General features: G+C 48.7%; 1 protein-coding gene and 1 long non-coding RNA gene across 2 annotated transcripts; both read right to left on the bottom strand.

Annotated features, from left to right (window-relative positions):
- Positions 1-1,004: 1,004 nt before the first annotated feature.
- Chst4 (carbohydrate sulfotransferase 4) lies at positions 1,005-12,418 on the bottom strand. Its single transcript, XM_048437277.3, has 3 exons — positions 12,127-12,418; positions 10,894-11,061; positions 1,005-2,856 (listed from the first exon to the last, which is right to left on the bottom strand). Exon 3 carries the CDS (start codon positions 2,836-2,838, stop codon positions 1,681-1,683), a length of 1,158 nt encoding a protein of 385 aa, XP_048293234.2. The 5' UTR covers positions 2,839-2,856; positions 10,894-11,061; positions 12,127-12,418; the 3' UTR covers positions 1,005-1,680.
- A 52-nt stretch (positions 12,419-12,470) lies between these two features.
- On the bottom strand, positions 12,471-14,486 carry LOC148118527 (uncharacterized). The gene is made up of 3 exons (XR_015735973.1): positions 14,376-14,486; positions 13,212-13,544; positions 12,471-12,648 (listed from the first exon to the last, which is right to left on the bottom strand). It is a non-coding gene; the product is annotated as an uncharacterized LOC148118527 (long non-coding RNA).
- Between the last annotated feature and the right edge of the window lie 1,297 nt (positions 14,487-15,783).

Below are 15,783 nucleotides of genomic sequence, written 5' to 3'. Positions count from 1 at the left end.
TCTCCAGCACTTTCTATAGATATCATGCCTTGTTCTTTTTACCCCAGTGGCAAAGACATGTGTTCAGCATGTCTTGGGACCAGGAGGTGAATTTCATTGCTGTCTAACATTGGGGGTGCCTTGTGCCAGGAGAAGTCAGTAGGGCCTGGAGAGCCAGCAAGGTGGTGCAATGAGCATCTAGAATCCCACACTGAGAGGCTCTGATCCCACCAGACTCGAGGAAGCACCTGGCAGTGTGCGTTTGTACACAGTGGTCCTAAAGCACAGCAGGGACCTGGGGACATCTGCAAAGGCTGGGAGAAACAACTTTCCTTACTAGGGGAGATGACTGTTAGAAACCGACGGAGAGACTGAGGTCTTCTGGCTGAGGAATTAGAGTCAAAGAATTAGGTGCGGAGCTCCCAGGGTGATACACACGTTGTTACACGTATGTCACAGGGAAGGGGTGAGTCGCTGACTGCAGCTGTTGTATTTGAGTATACAATGTCCCACATGGGCTCATGTTGTTCATCGCTTGGTCCCTAGGAGGTGCTGTTTGGAGAAATTACAGAATTTCCACGTGGAGCCTTGCTGGAGGAAGTGTGTCACTGGGGGGTGGGTTTTCAGGTTGTACAGCCTGGCTCAACTTCCTGTTCTTTCTCTCTGCTTCCTGTGTGTGGGTGAAATATGACCTGCCAGCCTCACACCCCTGCTACCATACCTTACCCACCGTGATGAACCGTACCCCACTGGGATTATAAACCAAATAAACCCCTTCTCCCCAAAGTTGCTTTCTGCAGTGGTGTTCTATTGCAGCAACAGACAAGCAGCTAATGCAGCTACCTTCCACCAACGCTTAAGACAACAGAGGCTCGATTTATCCAAAAGTGGTAGTGATTTTTTTATGCATTAGACAATAGCAAAAGACAATAAAAAAAAAACTCTACAAAGATGATTATGCCCATTGTTAGAATCCCATGAGAATGAAGATTGTCTACTGGTAGTCAGAAAACATACAAGAGGAATTCAAAACAGAAGCTTGGTTTATAATTTTCATATTATCGGAGAGCAGTTTCACAGATAAACACTGATAAACACTGGAGAGAGATGCCATCCGGACCAATTGCACTGTGAACATGAGTGCTGGTCCTATTGGGCAAGGTGTTTGCTGCCTGTTTGTGGTAACTGGCAGTGCTAGAGGCAGACTCACAGGTAAGCAACCACCCCTGTGCCTGCTGCCTTGAATCTGAGGGTCTCTGTGGAAGTTGCTGGGAGTTCTTTGGTGAAAGCCCCATTTCCCTGGTTTTTGTTCTTCCTCTTCTTGTTGGGAAGATGTGAACAGGAGGTTTATGGACTTGTTCCAAGGGTGCTGCTTGGTGTGTCTAGTAGGCCTGCAGGCCATAGTCTCTGAGGTATGCATGGGTGGGAGGGTCAAGGAGAGAAGAGAGACGGCAGTCTTGCTTGGTGGGCTGGAGGGGCTGCTCAAGGTCCCTGAGTCTTTCAAAGACAGAAGGAGATTCTTGACTTTAGGCTCAGATGTAGCGTGTATCTCAGTATAGACACAAAGGCTTCTGCTTGGGCCTGTGGAGGCACAGCTGATGCTCAGCTTGCTTATCTCATGACACTGTTCAGGCCTGGGATCATTTTGTGGTGGCTGAGGCTGGACCCAACTGGTACAGACAGGTCTCCTAAGCCTTCTCGCTAGAGTGGCCCCAAAGTGTTCGGAGAAGACAAAAGATCCAGTAACAGGTCGCCTTGCTCTTGTTTGGATCTGGCTGGGAGGTAGCCCAGCAAATCCATAGCCTCACTACAGACATCTTGAAGTCGAGAAACCTTTTCATAAGGCAATGACCAACGCCATGCCTGGGAGATGTTCAGGGCATTTCTGGCGTTAGTGGCAAAGGAAGGCTGACTCATACTTTTGCCACGGGTGACGTTGTGAACCCAGGTTTGGAGATGGGGTAAGAATTTCAACCCCACAAAATTGTATAGCCTGGAGGTCTGGGCCAACGGTGCCCGAACCAGGTCCTCGTACCTCAGGAGCAGGAAGCGTTGCTGTAGAGCCTCAGGCAGGGCTTGGATGGCCTTGATTATGTCCACGTGACTTTTGCAGATGATCTGCATGGTATAATAGGGGTGGTCTTCCTCCTTGATCGCTTTCAAATGGTCCCCCAGCACAATGTGACTATCAATCATGAGGTCCCCTCTGGTGTGTTCCCGAGATCGGAACACAGCCCGGGGGTCTCGGATCAGGTGTACGATGTGCAGGTTGAGAGAAGGGTCTGTGAGAAGTGGGTAAAGTGCCTGCAGGTTGAAGAAGCGCACCTCCTTGAGTACCACGTGACTGTGAGAGCCGCAGGCCTTCTCCACCATATCAAAGGGCTGCTGAGAACAGAGGCGCTTACAAGGCTCAGGCGAGCTGATCTGGTCACTAGAGAAGAAGTCACAGACAGGTGACGAGCACAGGGCCCGGCTTTGCTCCCACTGGAAGAGGCTGGACTGTTTTCGGGGGCCTGGCTTCATGTAGGCATCGAAGACACTCATGTCACACAGGAAGACCGAACGCAGAAGGTCCCGCGCAGCCATCTGCAGCTTCCAGGCCGTGCTGCTGGTGAAACTCATCCACACGTGCCAGGCAGGCTCCATCAGGTAGAAGACATCCGGGTGTTGCCCAAAAACCTGCCCCACAAAAGAGGATCCTGACCGCCAGGAAGACAGGACCAGCACATGCACGGGCCTCCTGGACTCTTCTTCGTTCTGGACAAAGCCCCTATGTCCCAACGTGTGGAAGAAGAGTGCAGCAATTAACATCTGGGAAACCAGGAACAGCAGCAGCTTCCCTTTCTTAGGCAGTACCATCCTTTGGAAGTAGAAGACCTTTAAAGGGCAAGCAGAGGAATGGGGCTGAGTCAGGCTATGGTGGCATCTACCTTCTGGCTTCTCTTGGACCCCCTCCAAGGAGCAATGTAAAAATTCAGAAACTTCCTGCAAGCCCTTGTCCAAATCCCTCTGCAGAGTAATTCTGGCTCCTTGGTTCTTACTGGATCGTTGTGTTCTATTTTTACTGTCTTTAAAACGTCCCCCTCTGGTCTTTCTTGTCCACTGAACTCCCAAGAACGTCCCCACTCAGCTGCATTCACTCAATATAAGGGACACTGCCACACCCTGTGCCTTCTACACCCCTGACAGAGTGGCCTGCAGGCAAAGCTGTCTGTCTGACCAAGTCCTGCTTGAATACTTTTGTTTTTCTCCAAACCAAGGGAAGTGAGACACTTAGCCATGGGCTGCCATCAGGTTACTCCTCACCTCACTGATTCCTTCATGTGAAGGAGAGTCTCACAAACTGTTCCTCATCCCTCCCCCATTCTGATGAAGCCTGGGACTTTCCCACTACAATCTCCTGAAGGCTAAGGATGAAGGCTGCCACACTGCCTGGCTTTAGAGTTTTCTCCTTCATGGCAGAGCCATACATCAATGGGGCATCAGGTTCCTTCTGATTTAGCCTCATCCCCTGGGACTAAGAATGTGGGGGAGGGGATTCACAGCTAACCTTGTGTCTATGCAGATGACAAATGACCTGACTCCATTTCAGAAGAACCATTGACTCTATAGATGTGTGGTGAGCCAGCCTAGGAGCTGGTTAGAGACACCCGGGGCTGTTTGGTCACAGGGCTTCAGCTTGGGAAATGCCTGGCTGCTTTGCAAACCTACTCAGGACTGTCCTGCAGAATACCAGAGACTGTCACCTCATCAGGAACTCAGATGTTCATTACACAAAGCGATAACAGAAGAAGGTGTTAGGAGGGTGTTCCAGTCGCTATATTTTCAATATTTAAAGAACACGTTGGCATTTGTAATTCACATAAAAGTTCATGAAGACTGGTGGAGGCCCTGGCTTCACTCTGCACAGTGCGGGCTTATTTTATAGGAAAAACCTTCGTGTGGGGTGCTTGGTAGGTCAGCCATGCTCCAGTGGATGGCCTTATATTCCTGATTCCAAAAACCGGACTTGTTGGGGTATTAAAAAAAAAAAAAAGGACATGAAATTTGGGGGTGGGGGAGGGGTGAGGAGGTGAGAGTGAATCTGGGAAAAGTTGGGGGAGGATTGTATGCATGTATGAAATTCTCAAAGAACAAAATATAGTAAAACACATATAATAAAGGAAAGTACATATTTCAATGCAGAGAGAGGGGACAGAGAAAGAGAGCGTGCATCAAAGTCAGCAAGAGGGCTTAGCAGGCAACAGTACCGGCTAATAAACCTGAGTCTGACACCGAGGATCAAAATGGTGGAAGGAGGGAACTGGCCCCTGCGAGTTGTCTTCTAATCTCCACAGGTGCATGTGTGCAAATACACCCGCATGCATATGTACACACACACACACACACACACACACACACACAATTTCTAAAAAGAATAAAGATAATCTGGTGTCAAGCGCCATGCTGGTGTCTCCCTCCTAAACAGTTTTAAAAATCAGTTGTTTTTATCTTATGTGTGTTGGTTAATCATCCACATGCATACAATACCCTTGGAGACCAGAAAAAGGGTGTTGGATGCCTGGGCACTAGAGTTACAGATGCTTGCTAGGCACCATGTGGATGCTGGGATCTGACCCCTACTCCTCAGTGAGAGCAGCCGGTGCTCTTAACCAAGGAGTCCTCTCTCTAGTCCCTCTTAGAGGTTTTAATGCTCTCTTCTGCATCATTCTGGTCCGAGCGACTTCTTGATATAAATAACCAAGAGACAAGCTGGCTATTACACAGAGCATAAATATGAACAAGAACAAGGTGTTAATGTATATATATCATCACGTGACCTAGAGATTCTCCTCCCTTGCGCCTTAGTAAAGAAGGGAAGGGCTTGCTATTCTCCTGATGACAGGTATCATCATCAATTGCAATCTCTTCCTTTGGGTGGTACATGCCTATAACCCTGTGTACATGGGAGGCAGAAGTAGGAGGATTGCAAGTTCAAGGCCTGCCAGAGTAATTCAGTAAGGTCCTCTCTCAAAATGAAAGAAATACACTAAAGAGAGCCTACATGTGTAGGGAGTGGAGGAGGTCCCGAGTGTGAGGAGTGGGTGAAGTCCTCAGAGTACGTATTGTCCACACGAGCATGGTCATAGCAAGGGCCCCCATAGAAACGGCGACCTTCCTCTGGTCCCAGGACAAATGTTGGCAGTGTGTCCAGAAAGCATCAACCCTCGTCTGGGATGTTTACCGCTGGAGACTGTTCTCCTACAGAGCCCTCCAACTGAAACTAGCTAGCCCCTCCCCTTTGTGTAGTACATAATAAACACACTGAGTTTTGGGGTTGTCTTGCAGGTGCCCTCCGTCAGGGTGAGCACAGTCTACCCAACCCTGGCTCTTCTGTGTCATCCCAATCATGTTTCCAGGACCTCCGCTGTGAGGGACACAATATGGAGCTCCTGCCTACATAGGCAAGGCCCTGATGAAAACGTAAACACTGTTAGAACAACTTCCATTCCAGTCTCGAAGATCGGTTTTACATCCCTGCTGGGTAGGTTTTCCTTTTCCGCCTCCCAGGACCTAAGTAACCCGAGAAGATTAACTGAGGAACTGCCTAGATCAGGTTGGCCTGTGGGCATGTTGGTGGGGAACTGTCTTAGCTGCTAAGGCGGAGGATCCACCCTGAATGTGATCACCGGTTCCGGGGTATCGCCCACCTCCGGGATTTCCCTGCGATAAGGGACTGTAGTCAGGCGAACCCCTTCCAGGCCTAAGTTGTTTCGCCCAGGATACTTTGTCATAACAACAGAAACAAAACTAGGGCAGGAATGGATGATTTGTCTGTGTTCTTAGTTCTAGGAAGTTATTTTGTCTGACTCTTACTAGATTCCCTTGTCAAAGGCTTATGTTTGTGTTGTAATTTTGAGATAGGCCAGCCTGCATCTTACTATGTAGCCCAAGATAGCCCTAAACGCCTGTTGGTTCTTTTGCCTCAGCCTCCTAAGTGCTAGAATCATAGGATCGAGTCACTAAGCCCAGTTTTTTAAATGTTTATATTTATTAGTATATTTTAAATGCACAAAATAGTGGGTCTTACAATGTCATTTTATACATACATATGATGTGTGTGTATATATGTACATATATGTATATATATGTACATACATACACAAGTCACATATCCTGCTACTCTCTCTTACCCTCTATCACCCACTGACTCTCTTCTCTGTCACCCACTGACCCTCTCAGTCTAGTCATTATTCACAACTTAAAAAATATTTTTTAGGACCCATTGATTTGCATGAATAGGTATAGGGGGTGCATATCATTAAATTATATGCATATATGAAATTGCCAAAGGACAAAAAAAATAAACAAATATCCTGATTGTCTGCTCAAATGGGGTATGTAATAGGAAATTTCATGGGGTTCCAATTGTTTTGAAAAGACTGGTTCTCAAGATCATGAAGCCTGTAGAGTGAGAACTGAAAACGTGGCTTTCTTAAGACTCCATGCAGGAGGGGAAAGGCTCGAAGAGCGCTTGATGGCTGTATCCTGGCCTGCCAGGACCCAGATCTCTGTCTTGCTGAAGACAAGTGGAGAGGGGGGATCTTGCCACAAGCAGTTGGGTCTGTAGGGGAAGTTAGGACATTCTCGAAGCTCTCTGTAGGTAGGGGTTAGTGACACATCTTCAAAGAGGTCACAGCCTTCCCCTAGAGAAAAGAAAACATGAGAACTTTCCTAGTGACTTGGTCGCCTTGTGCCAGTTTCTAAGAACCAGTATTTATCTTGCCGTTAGTCCACAGTGAAAACTCTGCTTCCAAACCTGCCTAGTTATCTCTGCTACACAACAGTGGGTTAATACTATTCTGTCGGTTCAGCTGCAGTTCAAACATACGAGGAGATTTAGATGTTTACAAACCCTTCACGATTTCCCTCTTAGGAAGAGACACAGCAAGGCGTCCTCCTGACCCACCTCTCTTTGCTTTTTTTCTTTCCCTTTTTCTTCTCAGCGTGTCATAGAACACAACGACACAGGGACACGGAACACAAAGCATGTCCTTGTTTCTTTCTACCACCTATTGTACGGACACACAGCAATTTATCTAACCAAGGGCTCCTGCGTTTCCAAGCTCCGCTTATTTCAAAGGCTTCATTCATGGGCTTCTTGTCTACACACTTGTAAGATTAAATCCCCAGAAATGAAATTGAAATGTGGAGTCAAAAAGTGCACACACACACACACACACACACGTGTGTGTGTGTGTGTGTGTGTGTGTGTGTGTGATTTAGACAGCCATTGCCAGGCAGCCTTTATGCTGCCTGCGAACCTGGAGGGAGGTATTGGAGAGTGGGTTTGGGAGGAGGGGGAGGCGGCCACAGAGGTGATTCTTGGAGTTTGTAACTTGCTTCCTCAAGAGATAGGACATGCTTTGCCAGGTCTCAGGCTTCCCTTGGAAGTCCCCTTAGACATTCTGGAAGTGTGTCATAGCCCTCACCAGAGTTTGTGTGGCAGTGACATCTCCCATCTCTCCCATTGCCAGTCATGCCTTCCCTCTGGATGTACCTAAAGCATCAATCGAGGGTCAGCCTTTTTCTCTGTCTCTTGTGTGTATGAGTATGTGTGCCTGTTTGTGTGAGGACCACTGTGGAACTTTTGGCGTCATTTCATTCTTCATATAGCATACACCTTCCTTCTTTTTCCTTCCCTCCTTCCCTCCCTCTCCCCATTTCTTTCTCCCCTCTCTTTCTTTTTGAGTCAAGGCCTCTCACTGGCTTAGAGCTTGCCAAATAGGCTAGGCTTGCTCATCAGTGAGCCCCAGGGATTTCCAGTCCTGGATTAAAGATGTATGCTGCCATGTTTGGTGTTTGAAAAACCTGAGTTCTGATGATCCATCTTGGTGTTCTCAAAGTAAGCACTTTACCCATGGTTCTGTCTCTCTAGCCCTTATCTCCTCTTCGTGGCCAAAATATTCCCCCACTTTGCTAGGTTTCGGGAGCTAAGGGCACTTGCTGCTCAAGCATGGGGACCTGAGCTCTTATCCTCAGCAGCCAAAGAAAAGCTGGGTGTGGTCATGTGGGTTCATGCATTCCATGTTGTGGTCATCTGGGTGCATGTACCCCACAGTGTGGTCATGTGGGTTCATGCATCCCATGTTGTGGTTATTTGAGTGCACACATCCTGTGTTGTGGCCATCTGGGTACATGTATCCCATGTTGTGGTCATCTGGGTGCATGCATCCTATGTTGTGGTCATCTGGGTGCATGTATCCTGTGTTGTGGCCATCTGGGTGCATGTATCCCATGTTGTGGTCATCTGGGTGCATGCATCCTATGTTGTGGTCATCTGGGTGCATGCATCCTGTGTTGTGTCCATCTGGGTGCATGCATCTCATGTTGTGGTCATCTGGGTACATGTATCCCATGTTGTGGTCATCTGGGTGCATGCATCCTATGTTGTGGTCATCTGGGTGCATGTATCCTGTGTTGTGGCCATCTGGGTGCATGTATCCTGTGTTGTGGTCATCTGGGTGCATGCATCCCATGTTGTGGTCATCTGGGTGCATGTATCCTGTGTTGTGGCCATCTGGGTGCATGTATCCTGTGTTGTGGCCTTCTGGGTGCATGCATCCCATGTTGTGGTCATCTGGGTGCATGTATCCTGTGTTGTGGCCATCTGGGTGCATGCATCCCATGTTGTGGGAAAACAGAGACAAGAGGATGGCTGGGACTTGCTGACCTAAAGTCTAGTGAGAGGTCCTACCTCAAATGCAGACGCTTGACATCCTTGCTTGGCTCCTGCATGCCCAAGTGTGTCTTGCTCACTTGCATTCACATGTGTACACACAACTCCCTCCATGCCCACAATGCTATCACAGAGGACAGTGTCAGTGAATGCTACTTCCTGTCTTGCCCTCTGGGCCTCATGGTTTAGGGGATGACCAGTTTGTAAAACAGAAGTCCAAGGGGGAACAACTGGAAACTATGTCATTGCTGATTATGGTTTAAGTGTAGCTGTACCCTCTCCGCGACCACAAGACAGAGAGCTTTTCCTAGGGACAGCCTGAGTGTGGGAAACGGTATAGGACAAAGCTAGGAAGCAATGGCGTGTCGGGGAGAGGAGAACTCAGCCTGCGGACACCCAGAGCCTAGGCTGCAGTTTTACAAGCAGGTTCTGTGACTGTTTTGCCCAAAGCTAACATCCCCTGGAACTAGGAAAACAGGGGTTTCCTTCCATCCCAGCCCTGGGTCAATGCTGCCCGGCAGGGCCTGATGGCTCTGTGCCTTCCTTGTGTGCCAGCTGCTGCTGGCCCCAAGCCAGGCCCTATCTGTGTTTTCTTCCCCCGCCCTTTTTTTTTTTTTTTTTCTGGCAGGGTGGCAGGATGGTGCTGGGGAAAGTCCTGCTCCTTGTTCCTGCCATTCTATCATGGAGCAGCTTCTCCGTCCCTCTGCTTCTGCTCTGGATAAGCCCTGGCCAGGAAGAGCGAGCTCTTGTGAAGCTTGTCCAGTCCCTGGTCACCAGGATCTACACAGCATGTGTTGTGACTGCCTACCCTACTAGGGGGCACTCTAGGTCACATCCCAGGCAGAGTTAGCTCATCTTAATAACCAATGGTAGAGGCAGGGGACAGTCTGTGTGTGGCCGATGTGAGGGCCGCTGGGTACCTGGTGCTTTAGGGAGCTCCGTGGAGAACAGACACTCCCCCTTCGGTTCCAGCCCGAGTCAATCTCTCTTGCTGTTGGAATTCTCTGCTGGAGGTATTGGCATTTCCCCACTGCCTCCCAGCCCTCCCCACCCTCAGCTACCACACCTCTTTCTAAAGCACACATCTGTCGCTCTCTAAAGTCCCTTAGATTAACGTTCTAACATGTACACGCTAAAACCCAAATCCCCAGGCCTTGTGCCCAGAGCCCGCCTCTGCTTGTCCTTCGATTTCCTGTTCCTTCCTCTGTTCTTCAACCTCTACCCTCGGAGTCAGCTTTCGGATCTGCCCAAGCTGTCTTGTTGCTGAGGAGCCCAAGACGTTTAGAGAACTGTCACTCTTCCTGCAAGAGACTACCCACAGGCCCCTTTCTCCATAAACAATGCTATCCCAGTCCTCCCAAATGTCCATTAGCTTCCCAGCCACTGCACAGGACACAGCTGCAGACTTCCCATTGAGCTGCAGCTAAGCCATGTCTTAACTTTCTCATGGTGTGTAATGCTTCCACAACGGATTCGGACTCCTTACATCCCCTGGATCAATGAAGATAGTTGGGGAACAAGGAAGAGTCACATTGTTAAAAAGCAGAAAGCCCTTTGAGCTTTGTTTGAGACAGGGTTTCTTGTGGCTCAGGCTGGCCTCCGAGCTGCTCATAGAACCGAGGACGGTCTTGAACTTCTGACCCTCCCACCCACACCTCTTGCGTGCTCGGATTACAGACTAACTGTCTCAGTGATGGGCGCTCACATCACTTGAGAATGAAAAAGAAAGTCATCAGAACGTTCATGTCTTGAGAACCATCATCGGAGGTGGGGGTGGGGGGAAGGCACCAGAGTTAGGGGCTTTCTCCAGCATCCTGACTACAGGAGCCTGGATTACAGATCCTCCCCAGCCAATCAGGAACAAGCTTTTTAAAGCAAAATGGGAAATCCCGACCAAAATCAACTAAACAAGCTGCCTAGATACCAATCTAAGAGGCCAGCATTCTGAAGACTTGAGCAACTCAACTTTAGATTCTCTCGTGGAATGATGTCCCTAAAAGCAGAAGTTAGAAACGGCAGGCAAGGGCTTTGCACAGACAGAAAGAATGGAGGCGGGCTGGGGACACCGGCCCCGTCATAAACAGCCGAGAGACCTGGGCAACTCTTAGGGTTAAGCTCCCAGATAAAAGTGACCACAAAACAAACTTGTTTAAGACAGTGTCTCACACTGCCTCCAAAGCTGGCCCCAAACTCACCTCAATCCTCCTGCTTCTGCCTCCTGAGTGCCGGGATTCCACGCTTAGCTACCACACTCCAAAGAACAAACTCGAGCCGTTTGAGTGCTAGAAAGATGGAGCCTGGGTCCTCACCAATGCTGTCTTCGGTGTCCACGGACAGGGCTGGGCACATGGAGCGGGAAACACCTGTCCGGGAATGTCTGAGTGAACCAGTATCTGTGGGGGGCTCTTGCTGCCTTCAAGGAATGTGGGGCCAGGAATTTTTATTTTATATTTGTGGAATTATTCAGCCCCAGTGAAACAGACTTATCCAAGGCCATTTGAGGCAGAGGTCTCCTCCACCTCAGTTGCTAGGCTGGCCCCACAAATGCCATTAAATTTCATACCTATAGTCACTTCTGGACTTCCAGAAGCCCTCAAGGGGGGCAATTATAAAATACAATCCCACTAGACCCAATTGGGCATTCAAAACAGGGCTGGCCACATCCCTGTTGTTTAAATTCACATTGTATGTATGTAGCATGTGGCGGTCAGAGGACAGGTGTGGAAACTGAACCATCTTCTGTCAGGAATGGAACTAAGAACATCAGGCTTGATGGCAAGCACCCTTATCCCCTGAGCCATCTCATGGACCCCACTTCCCTAGTTTTCAAAACGAACAACTGACGCTTGCTTGATTGACTGTCTGGGTGCAATAGCTCTGTTCATTTGATCTAATTAATGGCCACAATTCACTCTGCAAGCCAGACCAAATCTGCAGCTTCCGTCTCCTATCTCCCATGCAGCAGCGAGCAGGAGGGAAGCAGGCCTGGAGGTCAGAATCACTCGGGCTACATCACAACAGTCCTACCCACTTTTCAGAGCTGGCTGGGTAGGGCTTCTGGTAAGCAGCTTGTGTTTCTTTTTCTAGAAGATTCCCTTGGTGATTCAGAGTCTGATTCACACTCCCCGATCCCCCTAACCTCTTCCTGTAGGGTTCAGAATCCATTCCATCTTGGATGTCAGATGCTATCTGATACCTGGATCCTGCGGCCTTGGGATAATGTCTGTCCTACTTGGTAGCTGCATCCTGAGGAACTCTCTTCTTACCTTGTTAATGGCTTGGGCTTCCCCAGTGGACTGAGTGGCCTTACTGCCTGCTTGGCAGAGCACCGTTCCTTCTCTGACTCAGAAACTCCCCCACGGCTTCACGGCTTCCTCCTCCTCCTGGTATTTTGCTTCCCCACCCCTTGTGCTGAAACGACAACCCACCTTGCAAGACAGGCTCCAGAAAGGCTCTGGCTCTCAAAAAGCTGTGGCTTGAGCAGCTTATCTCGAGGGTGGAGAGATGAGGGGTGGAGGGCGGAGGAGGGGTGGGGGTCAGTGAGGAGCAGCACTCCAGGTGGACTAAGCTGAGGAGGGTGAGAGATGACCCCGGAATGTCTGCTCTCCTAAGGCAGCCAGAAAGGCCAGGTCGCTTTATAAGATATCACAGGAGGAGAAGAGGTCCCAGGAGCAGGAGGGCCAGAAGATGGGAGTGGGAGGGTGCTGCCAGACAGGCAGTAGAAAGCCAATAAGAGTTTGGAAGCCTCACTCCCCGCCTCCCGTCCCCCTGTGCCCCCCTTCCCCCCGTCTTTCACTCTTATCTCTAAGGAGGCTGTATAAAGATTATTTTCTCTGCATCACACCTGTTTCTCCATTCCACCCTAGGGAGGTAACATTTCTCAGCTTCTATGTCATATCCAACATCTTCACCTCCACGGCAGAGGCAACGGCTATGTTCTAGGCTGGAGACTACAGATTAACCAGTGTTTAGTTTGATTAAAGGGTGAAGAATTCTCCTTTACTACAAAAAAAAAAAAAAGCTATTGAAAGATACAGCTTCTGATTGGCGGCTTGTCTGCGGCAAGTCACATACCCACTTTGGGCTACTTTATCTGGTTGTCAGCAGTCTAAAGCAGTAGGTACGGATGGGGGAACGGAAACTTCCATAGAGTAGAGAAGCTGAGTGCTGACTGGACTATCAGTACAAACAAGGATGGCGATGCCTGCCTTCCACACTGTGAATGTTAGGATTAGGGTACACATGTCCCCTTGGCCAATGCTATGATACTAACAAGGGTTTAAAAGGGTTAGTTACGGAGACTGCAGAGATGGCTTAGTGATTAGGAGCACACCCTGCCCTTGCAGAGTATCCTAGTTCTAGCATCCACATCCGGTGCAATTCCAGCTCCCCGGGGATCTAAAGCCATTGGCCTCTGTGGGCACTTGGCCCCCCCGAGCACATACCCACACGACTCACATACCCATAAACAAATCTTGAAAAGGTGTTAGTTATTATTTAATAATGACTGTACCTCTTCTTAATAGCTGCTTTTTTCCAGGCTTCACAAAAGAACAACCAGGCTGCGTAGGGGTGAGTCACACCCAGGTCTGGCAGATCCCCATCAGCTGTGCCTCCGAAGGCCTTATCCTTCTACAAATGACAAGAACCTGTGGAGGGAGGCTCCCGAGTATTGACTTCAGCCGTGTCCCTTCCTCCCTTCCTCCCTTCCTGTTTCCTTCTGGCACGGAGCAGACAGAGGTCTCTTCTTCCGAGAGGCAGTTCAGATGCTGAAGAGCTAGAGATGGGCAGCCATGTGCTGCTCTTGTTCTCAGTTTAGGAGTGGTCCTCACTGAGTGTCAAAGAACTGCAGAATGCAGGATGTGCAGGGAAGGGGATACAACAACCAGTCATCCTGCTGCCCAGGGAGTTTCTGCTTACCGTTTTCCCATGCATGTAGAAATCTGTATAATTAGCCAGCCATGGTGCCTCATTCCAGACACACCAGCACAGAGATTGGTATGTTCTCTCTCTCTCTCTCTCTTTCTCTCTCTCTCTCTCTCTCTCTCTCTCTTTCTTTCTCTCTCTCTCTCTTTCTGTGTGTGTGTGTGTGTGTGTGTGTGTGTAGGTCAAAGGTGGATGTCGGGCACCTTCTTTTATTGCCCTCCACTTATTTATCATTTGAAACAAGCTCTCTTACTGACTTCAGAACTTAGGACTTTGATTAGACTAGCTGACCACCAAGTCCCCAGAACGCCCCTGTCTCTGTTACCGCAGTGCTGGGATTACAGGCATTCACTGCCCTGCTAAGCTTTTTATGTGGATGCTCCTCACACTTACACAGTGAGTGCTCTGTAAGTCATCTCTGCCCTTTGTTTTTGCTTTAAGGTAATTTAAGTTATAAAATACAATTTGGACACAAAGGTAACGAATAAAGGCATTCTCTCTTAAGAATAAAAATGCCTTAACGAATAAGGGTATTATCTCTTAAGAGCAAGAACACACCTTAAACCAGACGCTTACTAAGGGGTCTCTTCCATGTCATTGCCTCGGAAGTCCCTGACTCAGCACTTTGGGGAGCTCCTCTCTTGACAGGCAGCTCCTTGACTCGTTTATAGTTTACCATCGTACAAGCCTGGTTGAATATTCCTCATTCTGACCTGTTGACCTGTCTGTCCGGGAATCCCACAACTCTTACCCTTTGAGATTTCCTCTTTCCATCTTGAAGCATGCTTGTGAGACCCGCCTTGCTGTTTCATGCTTTGTTTCTTGCTATGCAATGCTCTATGCGTGACTGTCCTGATGCTGGTTTGAGGACACTAGAGCTTTTTACAGTTATGACTCACGAGGGTGAGCACACGCCCTAGCAGATGGTGTCTCCAGAGCCTACCTCATATTAAATCATAAACACCTACCCATGTCCGCTAGTCCTAATTGTTTGGTTGGAAGCATCACCGCAGATCCCTGACACCCCTTTATACAAAGAGTCTGGATTGTTTGGCTGGGGGCTTCACCCCAGCCTCCGGCATCCATTTTGGAATGTTGGGCGGAAAACTCCACTTCAAGTCACCTCCCCTGGGAGTTGCCTCAATTCAAACTCTACCTCCAAGAAAGCCCGACAAAGGGTGACCCCTTCCCAGGGAAGGGCAAGACTACTCCCACAGGCTATTTAAACTGTCCCTCCAGAGAACGAATGTGTGATCTCCCCTTTTTCCATGGTCATTCTGGGTCTCCTTTTCTCTTCTTTGTGTTTTCCCGGGGGCCACCCTGGAGTGTAGGTGTCCATTAAACCTGGGTTTCTTCTAATTTGGTGTGATTTGGATTATTGCATCGGCAGAGAGTTTTGTTGGTCTGAAAAAACTTAACACTTATTTCTTCAAGATAGGCTCTCATTCTACAGCCCAGGCTGACCTGGAACTCACTAAGTAGCCAAGGATAGCCTGGAGTTTGTGATGACTCCTCCTGCCTCAGCCTTTCAAGTGCTAGGATTACAGGCTCCAGCAGCTGTACCTGGCTCCAGCCAGGGCTTTTTGGAAGAGGTCTTTTTCATTAAAACTAGGCAGGTAGCCACAGTTAAACTTTTTTGAAGCTGAGACCTCCCAAGAGTTTCCTCATAGAGAACCTTTGAGGAGCACCCCGAGTTATGTTGATTTTTCTCTGACAGTGGTGTTATTTGTAGGATGAGTCATGGTTCTGTTGAACATGCAGCCTCCTTTGGAAACACAGGGAGCATGTCCTCCTGGGGAGCTCCGTCCTGGAGGATCCATAGGCCAGTCTCTTTGGAGAATATGTGGCCCTCTGATCAAGAGAAGAGTGACTTAAGAGAAGCATCCTGCCGTTCCCCAGATCTCAGCTGGTTATGGAGGGCACGTGCTACAACAACATTGTCTGTCCTTTACGATCCTCTTAATTTCAGTGATTAAGGGCACCAGGTTTTGGTTGTCTTACCAATCTTGTCATTTTTAACTTCTGTGTAACTTTGAGGAAAAACTTTAGAAAACAAAAGCAAACAATTTTCTAGAAATCCTTTCTCTTAAGACTCGTTTTCCCAAGCAACTGAAGCCTAAAAAAGTTAGTGAAAACACAAGCAATTATATTGATCATAT

Source organism: Myodes glareolus, chromosome 22 (assembly GCF_982192425.1).
Source record: "Myodes glareolus chromosome 22, mMyoGla1.1, whole genome shotgun sequence".
Taxonomy (NCBI): domain Eukaryota; kingdom Metazoa; phylum Chordata; class Mammalia; order Rodentia; family Cricetidae; genus Myodes; species Myodes glareolus.
This window is presented reverse-complemented; position numbering and strand designations above follow the sequence as displayed.

Bases quoted from the DNA above. Each gene is read 5' to 3' on its own strand.
- Chst4 (XM_048437277.3), bottom strand. From the start codon at position 2,838: ATGGTACTGCCTAAGAAAGGGAAGCTGCTGCTGTTCCTGGTTTCCCAG.